General features: G+C 39.3%; 1 protein-coding gene across 2 annotated transcripts in view; it reads left to right on the top strand.

Annotated features, from left to right (window-relative positions):
• USP48 (ubiquitin specific peptidase 48) overlaps nucleotides 1-13639 on the top strand; it is a 67329-nt gene that overhangs the window by 38283 nt on the left and 15407 nt on the right. For both annotated transcript variants that reach the window (XM_072609202.1, XM_072609200.1), the window contains exons 13-19: nucleotides 2047-2161; nucleotides 4297-4427; nucleotides 6758-6829; nucleotides 10925-11049; nucleotides 11166-11288; nucleotides 11640-11701; nucleotides 12239-12349. In XM_072609202.1, the coding sequence (XP_072465303.1) occupies nucleotides 2047-2161; nucleotides 4297-4427; nucleotides 6758-6829; nucleotides 10925-11049; nucleotides 11166-11288; nucleotides 11640-11701; nucleotides 12239-12349 (739 nt within the window). The remainder of the gene's footprint in view (nucleotides 1-2046; nucleotides 2162-4296; nucleotides 4428-6757; nucleotides 6830-10924; nucleotides 11050-11165; nucleotides 11289-11639; nucleotides 11702-12238; nucleotides 12350-13639) is intronic.

Below are 13639 nucleotides of genomic sequence, written 5' to 3'. Positions count from 1 at the left end.
ATAAGATACACGACTCATGTATATTTCTTGCATATAATCTGGATCTTCATGCTTCTGAGTTTTCTTTATTCTTTTTTTTTTTTTTGAGGGATTAACAATCACTTTAATCAAACACATGTATCATCAATTAGTTCAGAGGAAAAAACTTCAGAGAAAGTACAGAGAAATCAAGTCAACAGACGTGCTTTCAAAATGTCTGACCATCAACACACATCTTTACCAGAGAGGGAACATCTGGGAAGTTCCTTATTGACTTTTCAGAGTCCTCTTCAGAGACAAACACTTCTAGTCAGTGAGCTCCAAAGTAAAACCTCACCCTCAAAGTATTTATAGACTTTTCAGAGCCAGAGGGCATAACCCTCTGACCCAGTGCCTCAGTAGAAAAAACAAAGTACTTGGGACCAGCCTACAAAACAACTCCCCTAATCAAACTTCTCTCTGAGGGCAGGCCCATCAATGGGTGGGAAAGATCCTCTTAATCTCATTCTTGGTATAAACAAAAACAGCAAAAGATAATAATTCCACCTTCCAGCCTCCATGGTTTGCAATGTAAATGACTGTGGGTCTTGGAAAAAATAGGTATTAACATTCTTAAGTAAATAGAACATTCACATTTGCAAAATACATAACCTAGCAACTTACCCGGGTGGTCAGATGGTTTTAAACAAACACAGAAGAATATGCATAACATCATTCTTTGAGGACAGAGCAACCAGCTCTGGCTACCTCAATCCCAAACAGAAATGTCCATGCAAAGTCCTCTTGGGAACATGTTCTCACCACCCTGCACTCTCAGGTGCATGCTCTAATGAGCCAAGTCCACCTTAAAAATTCTCCCGGGCACTGCTTCAAAGTCTTGAGGGGTGGCTGGGCAACAAAGTACCCTTGGGGTACTTGGGTTATTTCCCCACCACCACCACCACCACCACCACCGTAAGCAACTCCACCCACCCTCTGGGTCCCCAAACTCCCAGGACAATGTTGCCACAAACTATTGTGCCTTTCTGCAGTCCCAGTCTTGCCCTAGGGTGGAACTGAGTTCCTGGGTTCCTTCTTCCCCCCCAGGAGCCAGCTACTTCCAGCTCTTGCCTGGGTCAATGCAAAAAGCAGCTCAGCGCTGCCGTTCCTCTTACCTCACCAAGGTCAGCACATAGGCCATTCTTGGTGTCTACTGGGAGGTTTAGCATGCAGTTTTCTGCTTCTGTTGCAAGGCTCTGTACACACTACAATCTCAGGGGCATTCACTCGTCCAGCACAGTGGAGCTGGTAATCCACTCAAGCCTTGGCTCTGACCCCCTCAACCTCCTGGGGTGCTACAGAACCATAACCATCACAGCTGGGAAACAACTATCATCCCAGTCCCCAGTTCCCCCCCTCATCACCATAATGTGTCAGTAATCACCCCGACATACATGGGGAAGGGGGGTTGCTCACACAGGTTCTTTCATCTGCTTGGGTTTAACGATCACTTTAATCATGCACATGTATCATTCACTTCCCCCTGAACTCGGGGGGAAAGTTGGCACCCTGAACTGAAGAGAAAATACAGAGAAATCAAGTCAACAGACACGCTTCCAAAATATCTGACATGAACACGCATACATCTTTCCCAAAGAGGGAGCATCTGGGTTTTTCAAAGCTGGAGGGCTTCTCAGTAGCTTCCTAGAGTCCTCTTCTGGCCAAACAAATGCTTCTAGTCAGTAAGCCCCTGGTTTTGTTTATTCTTTACAGTCATAGCTTTGAAATGTTTCACAAGGTCATTCTTCTCTCCTCTTCCCTCTCCCCTACCCCCATTAAGCTGAAAAGCAGGGAGATGTTAAAAACTTTTTAAATGCATCAACTAAAATGTAGAATTTACAAAGGAAACCAATTACATTGAACTAAAATGCAATTTTTTCCCTAACAAGTTAACAAACTTCTTAACCTATCTTTAGCTTAGGAAGTGCTCCATTCTACCTTTTTAATGGTTATTTCACAGAATGTACAGATTAGCTATCAGGGAGCATTTGGTTTTGGCTTACTTTTTTTTTTTTTTTAAATTCATAGTTAAAGCCCTCTGCAAAGATTGTGTGGTAGAGCGCTGTCGGGTGTTGAGGTTGAAGAACCAATTAAATGAAGATTATAAGATTGTTACAAACTTGCTGAAAACTACAGTGAAGGGGTGCGTAATAGTTAATACTTCCCAAACCAATATGTTAAAAAGAGTTCTCTCTTCTAGCATGACTTAATTCATGGGTATCCCAAGGTATCTGTGCCAGGTTGTCTTAGGGAAAATGGGCTAAGATTTTTTATGCTAATTTTTTGTCGATTAATTATTTCTTTTACTATTGATAGTAAAGGAGGGGGTAGAAATAGTCCTATGTTAAAGTTCTGGACTTTGGAGGCAGCAAGCTCTTCTGGTCAAAAGTGCTTCCATTTCTAGCTGAGTGACCCTTGGCATCTCATCTCTTCACAGGCTTGGTAAAGGGCCTATCTATTACAGGGGTGTAAAGTTCAAATGAGGTCACTGTATATGTAAAAACACTTTGCGAAAATGTGATTTAATGTTATGAAGTGGTGACCTGTCTGGTCTCTGGTTTAAAGCTTTGTAAGTCCAAAAAGAAATCATAAAAACATTAGATAATATTTACCAAATGATTGGCCTATTATCCTTTTTGGAAGTTGTATTTATCCATTTGACCAATGGATACTAAGCACCTGTTGCATTTTGAATTACATGACAAAAATTATTCTAATTGGCAACTTGAATTATATGTAGGAGATACTGAATAGTAGTTGATGCAAAACCTCAGAATCTATGGTATAGAAGAGACCCCCAAGCCATCTAATTGCACTCTTCTGTGAACAGGAATCCTTTCTGTAATTTTTGGTAGGGCTCATTCAACTCCTCCTTCAGTATCTTACAGTGAAAGGAACTCGTAATGTTGAGAGAAAGCAAGCTAGTATTACCCTTCCTTTATATACATGAGCTAAGTGTACATTGTCAAACTATTGAGTACAAAGGAAAGATATTTTAGTATGTGACCAATATTTGAATCCTTTGTACTATTTTGGCATATTTTCCCCTTGTTCCTGGAGTTTGGAGGAAAATAGGGAAAAAGCTACTAATTGGAAAAGATAGTGTGACCCATTGGGTGGTCATGAGGTAGTAGGTGAAGCATCACCAGCCTAGTCTTTCCAAATGTTACAGCTTTAAAGGACTCACTGCTCTTTTGAGCAAGAGCCCTCTGAGAGGCTATCTCACAGGACCTGGCACTTGGGCTAGGCTTTGGATGAATAGTCTTGGCTGTGGAAATGGGGAAGAGGGCAGTGCCCTTTTTCCCCATCCCTACCGCCTACTCCCACCTCTCTCCCATGCCCATTTGTAGTCATGCAGCTTTGAGCTTAAGACAGTGGAGAAATAGTACATTCATTTTGGTTTATTCCTACCATTAGCTGCCTACCTTATGTAAGCTCTGTGATTGAGGATAGCTTGGTGGAACATGTGGTCCAGGGCAAAGAAAGCTTACTTCATCTTGGGGATTAGGGGGGATGCAACAGGAACAGAAGAAGCTAATTCACCTTGAAGCTGGGCAAGAGTGCAAAGGGTGGGTCCATGATGCTTGGAGAAAAAGTCAGGCTGATAAGATAAGAATAGTTGACCTTGGGAGGGGAAAGGGAAAGGAATATGCATTTATACATTACCTACTGTCTTCTAGGTACTTTGCTGAGCACTTAAGGAGATGGTGTTGTTAAAAACCATTTTACAGTTAATGAAACTGAGGCTAAGAAGTGACTTGCCCCAGGTCACACAGCTTAAGTGTACTGGCTCCAGGCTCAGTGCTCTAGCTTATACCACCAGCATTCTGGTGCTCCAAAACATCTCATTTGGACTTTAAAATTTGTGAGTCAGTCTCCATTTTGTGGTGGAGGAAAATGATTCGTAAACGTAAGAGATTTGCCTATAGCAGTACAGCTAGTAAGACTGCAACCTTGTCACTAGCCTCTTTCCTAGGACCAGTGGGGATCCCATTGTGGAAAGGGCATGTTATCATTCAGGAACAAGGAATAAAGGATGAACACAGGTGTCAGGAAGTAAAGGAAGTCATTGAGGGCCAGGTGGCCCACAAAAGGCAGTAGTGAGGATCCAGGTATAGCAGGTGCTAGTGAAAGAGGGAAACTGCACAGTGAGGAACCTTTGGCTGAGTGTGAACGGGCCGGGGAGGGGAGGGAGATGAGAAAAATGAGTAAGGCGGGAAGGAAGAAGAGGGCACGTGTTCTCTCATGACATTAACTTGTCACCCTTTTGTTTCACAGTAATGAAGCCTTCTGGGTAGGGAAATCTTCCTTACGAAGCTGGCGACAGCTAGCCCTAGAGCAGTTAGATGAGCAAGATATTGATACAGACCAAAGTAATGGGAAAATGAATGGTGACACCTTAAATAAAGGTAATGATATGCTCAGCCTGTACTTCTTATCCTTCAAATAATTTTGTGGTGTTACAAACAAAGATCAAATATTGTTTTTCAAACTTTTTATTAAAAACTGGAAACTGAACAGAAACGCCCTCCTAGGATTCGGAAATTTGTCACAGTGCCAATGTTGACTTACTTCCATATTGAACAGTTTTATTTATGTACGTTGTGGCCCCTTCTTTCAGCAGTTTCTGCAGTACTTTTTATGTTAAGAATAGGGCTATGAGATGAATTTCTCTGAAAGCTAGGAATAGATGACTTTGGATATCAGTATCCCTTCTCCCATGAGTGAACGGTTTGTAAGTGGCACTATAATGCTAAAGCAGCAGCTGCAGAATGTTCTTACAGGAATAAAGGTATGAAAGCTGGATCAGTCCTCCTGTCTTCCAAAGTTCTGTTATTGTTGAAGGTAACACATCCTCCTAGAAACCCAGACTTGCAGCCTGGGTGTCCTTCTTGATTCTTTACTCTTACTTTCCATGTCCAGTCTGTTGTCTCTGTCTTGTCATTTCTTCCTTTGCACCATCTCTTGAATATGCCCCCTCCTCTCATCACATGCTGCCATCGTTGGGCTGCTGGCTCTGTTCTCTTCCTATGCTAGTCCATTCTCCATCCGTTATCAAACTGATCTTCCTAATCATTTCATCCCCCTGTTCACCTCTATAAATACAGACAGTTCTTGCCAAGCTTGAAAGCCCTTCATAACCTGCCCTCTCTCTTTCCAGTCAGCTGACTTCCCCCATAAATAAATATAAAAAGAAACCTTTTCTAGCCTTTAAAGCCCTCAGTGACCTGGCCCCTTTCTTTCTCGACTTTATCTCAGTCTCCTCCAGATTTCTCCATTGAGTTGATGCTCCTTACCCCTATACTCCGTTAGCCAGACCCTGTGCATTATTGTTGGTGTCTCAGCTAAAGTCTCACCTTCTACTGGGAGCCTTTCCTGTTCCTCCTTAATGTTAGTGCCTTCCCGCAGTTTTTCAGTTTATTTTGTCATTGTCTTATTTGTTTGTACATATGATTGGTTGCACGTTATCACTCCCATTAGCCTGAGAGCCAATCCTTTTTGAGGTGTGTCCCCCCAGCCTTTAGCACAGTGCCTAGCATATAGTAGACATTTAATAAGGGCTTGTTGGCTTGCTTTTTTACTCAGTCTATGCACTTGAGAAACTGTAGAACAATTTTGTTGTTAATATTTCAACCATAATTCAAGGAAAATATAATTGTATTTTATTATGCAAGTTATTGAATTGTCTGAAGGTATGAACCAAAGATTTGCTAAGCTGAAATCATTAGACTGCATCAGATAATTGTCTTTAATTCAGTTGAGAACTCAGGGTCTTCAGCTTATTTGGATGAGCATTTGTTGCCTTTTTTAAAATGCTATTCTAAATCTTGTCTACTCAAATGGTTCTGGTTGTTTTGTGGAGATCAACAAACTCAACAGAATAGAATTCCTAATTTGCAGATGAAAAAAGTTTTACAATAGAGATCTGAAGGTCTCTCCATGTAGAGAGTATTCCTCATCACCTGCTGAATAATCCAAGTGTGAAAATCCAGTTTGGATTCTCCTGACATTAATGGTTAGGCTCGTTTTTTTTTGTTGGTTTTTTTTTTTTTTAAACAGTCTTTGTTACTTTCTCCTTCGTAATACCTACTCTGGGAACACTGACACATTCGAGTCACTGAAAGCTCTTAATTCAAAATGAAATTTTCCACCCCCTGATTCGTGCACTTGAGGGCCCTTTATCTTCCCTTACAAAACAATCTTGGCACATTTTTCTCCTGCCTGTCAACTAGATTGAGCTGTCTTCAGAACTGTTCTCTTACGTGTTCTCTTTTTAAGTCTGTGTCTTTAGCAATCAGTGTGAAACTTATGAACTACTTATTTGAATATTCACAGTTCAGTTCCTTTTGTGTAGTCATTTCCTTTATCAGTTGTCCTACATTCAATTTCAAGAATATTTTTTTGAATGTTGAATATCTGAGGTCCCTTGAACCAGAGTCATTACTGTTACCTGAGTCAAGCTTTGGACATTCTTCCACTCTGTGCCCCCTGCTTTGCTTTTATGCTTGTTTTGCCTTCAGCTCAGTTTTTCCTAGCTGTGTTGACAGGTTGACAGGAAAACCATTATTAGAGCCATTGCATTGGCTCTACTGGCCACTTTAGGAGGTGCTCATCATTTGGGAGAATTTTGTTTCAGGTTGTAGAGCTTGAATCGACTTTGATTCTCTCTCCTCCCCCCCCAAAAAAAGAAACCAGTAACTGTGATGTTTACTGTACTAACTGCTTGTCTTTTCATCAGATGATTCAAAGGATGACAAAAAAGATGAGGAAGAGGAGTTAAATTTTAATGAAGACATCCTGTGCCCCCATGGTGAGCTTGGCGTGTGCCATCTGTGTTAATTACTCTTCTCTTTCTTTGCTCAACCATTAATTTATTCCATTCTTGATTGTGGCAGTAGGGTGGGTAGTTTGTAAATCTTCCCTTATTCTGGAGATTAGATACAATCTTGGCCATATAGTAACCTGGCTGAGTAAAATGCCTCATGTTCCTGTCTATTTGACTTCCCCTTTATCCTGTTTTCTCTCTTGCCATCCCCTCTACACCTTCATTGCTTTTTGTTTTTGTTTTTTGTTTTTGTTTTCGTATTGAGTACGGAAAGGCGCCTTCAATTGTTTAGGTATTAAATTTTGTAGAAGTAAATTGCTTGGTTAATTCTTTTGGATTTTTTTGTTCTTGAGAACAGAATACCTTATTCTGCCTAAATATCTGTCAGCGTGAATTCTTCCAGAGTCAGAGCTAAATAGGTGTTTAGAAGTCCCCACCTTAAAATGAAACAACAATTGAGAAACCCTGACAGATTAAGTGATTTGGCTGTGATGGCCCAGTTACTAAGTAGCAGATTCAGTGCTCACCCCAGAGGCTTAGCAATGACACTCCCTGCACCACAGAGCCACTCTGGCAGGGACCAGAGTGACATCGCCACTGTCCTGCCTTCTCCATCACTCTAGTTTCTTATTTTTGTATCCTTTCTGCTTATCCCAATGGCTGAATTCTAATGTTAACAGCAATTACATTAGATGCCAGGGTTGGTGTTTGTAGGATGGTATGCTAAGTCCAAATGGTACATAGATCCTTCCACTGTTTGTGTACAGTTTTTCATCCATCGTAGCTAGTCCACTCAGAGCTAAGATGCAGCCATCATCTGCCAGTAGACAACCTCCAAGATCAACATCTCATCTCCCTCCCGCAGCATTCTGTGACATTTAGAGTTTTGGTTGGTCCAGGCATCAAAAGTGAGCTAACATTTCATTGACTTGCTGTGAAGTAACATTTGCTGCTTTCCCAGGGTTAAGGAAGAGAAATAACCAAATCAGGTTGTCTCTGAGAGAATATTTACAAGAAAATCAACATTAAAATAAAGGATTAAACTCAGCTTAAATACTAATTTGACTTAAATGAACCTGTCTGAAAAAAACATTGAGTTCAAATACATATGTTTTTTAAACACCTACCCTATTCTGTGGTGGCAGTGAATTAAAAAAAAAATCTGTCTTAAAGAGTAAAAAAAAAATTCCAAATTCTTCCCCTCCCTTATTTTCCTCTAGTGCCCTGGGTCCACATACTCTTTAATTTCTTCTCCCTTTTATCATTTTTCTTGTTACCCACTGTTGTCTGTAGCTAGTCGAATATACATAGGTTCCCTCAGGGAGAAATGAACAGTCTTGTGAGGTTTCATGTAGTGGTATTATAAGGCTTTATAAACTGCGTATGTGCCAGGCCCTGTAAGTACTGGTGAAGAAATCTATCAGGTGTCACAGGTGACTAGGAGAGAAGGTGTTAAATGGGACAAAAGAGGGTATTAGGAAGGTGGAAAAAAGTCACAGGGTAGAGAGGGTTGCAATTTACATTACTGATAGTTTTGTCTTAATAGTGACTCTTCTGTGTTTGTAGCTTTTATACTTAGGAGTGCTTTCATGCTTTTCCTGTTTGATTCTCCTACATCACTACATCATGTGCATTGATTTTGCTCTTAAAGTTTGCAAAGTAACATTCTGAAACTCAGTTGAGTCATGGGGAAGGATGCTGACTGCTGTCACGTCACAGTTTTCTAAGAGACAAAGACAAATCTCCCTGTAGCCTGACCCCACTCTCCAGTGAGCTTTCCATAGTGTCTTTTTTGGAATTTATTGTGCATAACTGTCCATATTTGTAATGGATGTGGTATCAGGGCTGGGGAACTTGCTGCAGCCTTTTATTAAGGGGATTTATTTTGTGAAGTTTAGATTCAGTGGGGGGGGGGGGGCAGGTGCACTTGACCTACCCACAGGTTCCCCACCCTGGATTTAGTTTTTCTTGAATTCACAGGGGATGGGAGAGGGGTAGAGTTGAGGGTTGAGAATTTGGAACTGAAAATAAAATTTTTAAAAAGTGAGGGGTAGAAGGCATGTGCCTTAGAACTTCTGTAGAAGTGGGGTGTGATGTTTTTCGCAGAGCCAGTCACTAGAAAGACATTGTTTGTGACCTACCTGGTGCCTGGACTTGAGGTTGTGCTGGTGCCATCTTCTTGTCAACACATTTCTGACAGTGTGTGTTGACCCTTGGGCTACCTTGTTTATTTGGGCATCTCTTGTCAGCATAATAGAGTAGAGAAATTCCATGGCAATTTTCAATTATGAAAATAGACCTTGCCTGTCAGACTTCATGCATGCCAGTGTCTTACTTTGAAAAATTGGACAGGTCATCCTTTGAATTGTTGATAATAAAGTTGGAGATAGAAAAAATTCTAGTTCTCTGGCTCTTAGTCTCTTTTTGGATCTTTTTGGTAGTCTGGTGAAATCTGTGAACCCTGTCCCAGAAGATTTGATTTTTTCTGTGCATAAAGTGCATAAAACAACGCATGAAAGTTTAAATGCATAGAATTGTGTTTTTAATGCATAATTGTTTTTTTAATGCATAGAAATTCAAAGGAAAACATTGACTTTAGACTGTGGGGTTAAGAAACCCTAGTACCCCTATGAAAATCTCTGGAATCTCTTGGAAGGAAGGGAAATCAAATATGTATCAAAATACTAGAATTACAGAAAGAAAATCCAAGTTCATATATTTCAACTTAAGAACCCCTCTTCTAAAGGCCTTATATTTTTTTGATTGCTCTTTGGCATTATTTACTCTTTCTCTCATTATTCATGAAAACTTGATTATTCCTCATTTCCAGAAAATGTATTAAAATAGTTTTTTGAATTGGATTATGGATTTTATGCTTTGCAGGAATAGTTTTGCTTTCTGAAGATGATGAATTTCAAAACATTAGTTTTAGGACCACATTAAAATATCATTGGTCATTGTGGCTTAAAGACCAGCAAAGCTGTAATTAGAAATATTCTAAGGAATAGAGCACAAAGGACTCAGGGGATTTGGTGTAATTTCTCATTTGATTTCTGTGTTTTGATGTTACTTAAAAGATACTTAAGACGATCATTACAGAGCAGTCCTAGCCGCAAAACATACAAACTATATAACTATATAACTTCAGATTCAAATATCTATATTGGGTTGAGATTGTACATCACTGTTCCTTGGTTAATTCCTATTCCAGTTAACCTTTTAAAGACAAGTAACAATATTAACTGAAGAGAATGATACCTGTTTTATTTGACACTAGGGAAATCTTAAGCAGTTAAGTTTTAGTAGAGAACCTGTTGCCTTTCATTGTCTTCTGTCTAATGTCAGGTAGAGAAGAGGTCCAAGAGTAGAAGTCTGTAATGATAGATAGGTAGAATGTATAAGCTGATGAACCTGGAGGGCAGCCAGTTAGGATTTTCCTGCTGCCTTCACCTGCTCTTCAGTTCCCACATATATTTATAACTATCCAAAAGATTCTGATTTCTAAAATTGGACTGGATCAAATGAGTAACCACTTCATTAAAGTTTAGGGTAACATGCACTCCTATGTAGAAATTTATCACTCCAGCAAAACTTGACCTGTTTGGCACTAATGTATAACTAACTACAACTAGGCTTTGAATGCAGAATATTTGCATTTATTTGCAAACCTGGCTCCTGACTAGGGAGCAAGGTCACTCATTAATTTAAAGGACCTTATTTATGTTTTCCATGTAGGGATAAGAAAACTGGAAAATTTTCACACTGAATAATCAGTAACCAGTGTTTTTCCTGCAGAAGTGCAAAGACTAGTGAACTAGGTATATGACAGCCTGTAAGGGAACCATGGATTTCAATGCAGCAGTTGGAAAGGCATGCTCAGAAAATCAGGTATAATAGGCACCCAGTTGGCAAAATCAAAAGTCAAATATCTTTAGGCAGTTAGGAAGTGAGAGTGAAGACTTTCAGCATACCACCAGGGAGCAAGGAGCGTTCATTTATGGTTATCTTCCCATTTGCATGAAGGGCTACTGTATTTTGTGCTTTTTCTTTTTCAAAACCAAGCAAGATGGTTTTTTACAGGTAATTTATGTATAACAGAAAATGAGAGACGGCTTGTTTCTAAAGAGGCTTGGGGGAAACTGCTGCAGTACTTTCCAAAAGCTCCAGAATTTCCAAGTTACAAAGAATGCTGTTCCCAGTGTAAGGTGTGTATGTCTTCTTTGAGACAGCTTGGACTAACTCAACCAGTATACTATCATATTACTTGTTTTAGAAGGAACATGTAAGGAAAGAATTGATGTGTTATTTTCTTCTCATGCAGATTCTGGAAAGAGAAGGAGAAGAAAATGAAGCCTTACATAAGATGATCGCAAATGAGCAAAAAACTTCTCTCCCGAACTTGTTCCAAGACAAAAGCAGACCCTGTCTTAGTAATTGGCCTCAGGTATGCAGAATTGAAGAGACCAACAGGATAACCTTTTTAAAAGGCTACTGCTATAGGGCTTAGATGAATTTTTCCTTTGACCTGTATTCCTTGGCATTGAGTTAAGGCATTGTTAATACTATTATGTAATTGTAAAATTTGCAATTTTAAGCAATATGAAATGAAAATCAATCTATAAAAATTGTTATAAAACACATGATGTGGTCATTTTGTTTGTGACTTAATGCTGTCTTAAGTGATTTTCCTAATTTCTTTTTAAATGTGAATTTAAAAATTTGTGGTGTACAATGCCTGTATCGTTTATGGGTATAAACTGGATTTTTCTTTTTCACATGAAATGCTTTTTTTCAGGAGACGGATGTGCTTTACATAGTATCCCAATTTTTTGTAGAAGAATGGAGGAAATTTGTGAGGTATTTCTAAAAAATTTACTTAATTTCATCCTTTGTCTCTGTTTCCCTCCACACCCTTAAACTTCCCCTTTCCTCTTCCAGTTCTTCCAGGGTGTATGTATGTATCTGACACCTTCCCTTCCCTTCTCTATCCTTTCTTTTAAATCAGAAAGTCAGAACATTTCTCTTTCCATTTGTTCTGATTTTTCTTAGTAGCACAGATTTTATAGTGCAAGGTTCACTGCCCTTGGCATGGTTGATAACTCTAAATTATTTTTTAGTTCACATAAACATAGATTTGTAAACAAAGATTTTATTGAAAGTACATTTTTGGTAGGAATATACACTGTTCCTTTTGCTTAATATGTGACTGAGCCCTCATGATAATGCTGCCAAATCTTTATGTATCACCTCCCTGTCCTGTTTAGCAAAATCCTTCCAAATAATGACAAGCTTATACCTGGCTTTATTTTAGAAGAATGTGCTTCATACATTGCCACTCAGTTTTGCAATCGTTCAAATCAGAATTGTGTTCATTTTTATTGTCCTTTGGAATAGGCGGCCTACCAGATGTAGTCCTGTATCATCAGTAGGAAACAGTGCTCTTCTCTGTCCTCATGGTGGACTTATGTTTACTTTTGCTTCCATGACCAAAGAAGATTCTAAACTGTGAGTTTTTTCTGTTCATGTGTTTTCTTTCTTGAAGTGATTTATAAAGTTTGTCGGATATTATCTTATCCTTTTTTAGAAATATCTTATAAGGCATCTTCCCTCTGATTAGAAATTAATTCTTTTTTCTTGGAGAATTAGCACTAGCACAGTAGGAAAAGCATTGGGTTTACTTGGAGAAAGTGCTTGTCTTCCTCTGGTTGCTGGTCTTTTCATTAGTCAAGATACCTGAGTAGATGTATGATAGCTTGTAGGGATCTATTAAGCAGTTGAATGATTATTCTTCCTACATATGTTGGTGCCCCCCCTGAAAAGTAGTAGTAGCAATTTTACTTTGAATAAGCTATACTCATCAATTCAAAGAAGGATATCTCACCCTGTGTATTTCCTCCTGTCTCTGGAAGTACTTAGCCCTGTACCCTTCTGGATTTGGACTTTTGTCAGATGGAAAGCTTGATGAGATTGTCCCAACAACCACAACAGTTGTATACTGTTTTTCCTTCCACATCACATGGCACTAACTCCTGTGCTCTTGAAAATTGGAGTAAGATTTTTTTGCCCTCCCTTTCTACCAGAGAAGAAATGTGCAATTTTTATGGGGTGTTTGCAGCACCTTATTGTAATATTTGGGTTAATATTATACATTTTTGAATTGCTAACCTTTTTCTTGTGTTGATTGCTGGCCTTGGTATGACTGTCTTCCACAAAACTCTCATTCCCATTTAAATTCTAATATCAACCCAGGATATATTGAAGCCACAATGGGGAAAGTCATGATGTGGAAGGGATAACTGTAAATCTATGTTCCATTAAGCCTTATGGATTATTTACCTTTTTAAGAAAATTTTCAGTATTTATTCATCACCCACTGTGTGTCAGGGACTGTGGTAATCATAAGGGATACAAAGACAAAAAGGGAGAGATAAAAAGTAGTTTAACAAAATTCTTACCAATCAGATCTGACAATGTATGTGCTGTTGTCAATCAACAAGCATTTCTTATGCATCAATGACCATGTAACTCACTGGGGATACCAAGAAATGCACAGAAGCCCCTGCTGTCCCAGAACTTGAAATCTAACGTGCAGACTATACAAGCACTAGACAAGCTACCCTGAACAGAGCAATGCACTAGCATTAAGCAGCACAAAAGAAGACTCATTACAGAATATGGACCTGAAGGGAGTCATGGGTCTGCAGAAGGCAGAGTTTTAGCTGGGACGTAGACCTTTCTGAAAAGGTGGAGTTTGCAAGGAAGCCCGTTCTTGACATGGGGAATGGCTGGCAATGT

The sequence above is a fragment of the Notamacropus eugenii genome, chromosome 5, assembly GCF_028372415.1.
Source record: "Notamacropus eugenii isolate mMacEug1 chromosome 5, mMacEug1.pri_v2, whole genome shotgun sequence".
NCBI classification, from domain to species: Eukaryota; Metazoa; Chordata; class Mammalia; order Diprotodontia; family Macropodidae; genus Notamacropus; species Notamacropus eugenii.
The sequence above is the reverse complement of the archived record's forward strand: the minus strand, read 5'-3'. Positions and strand labels throughout refer to the sequence as shown.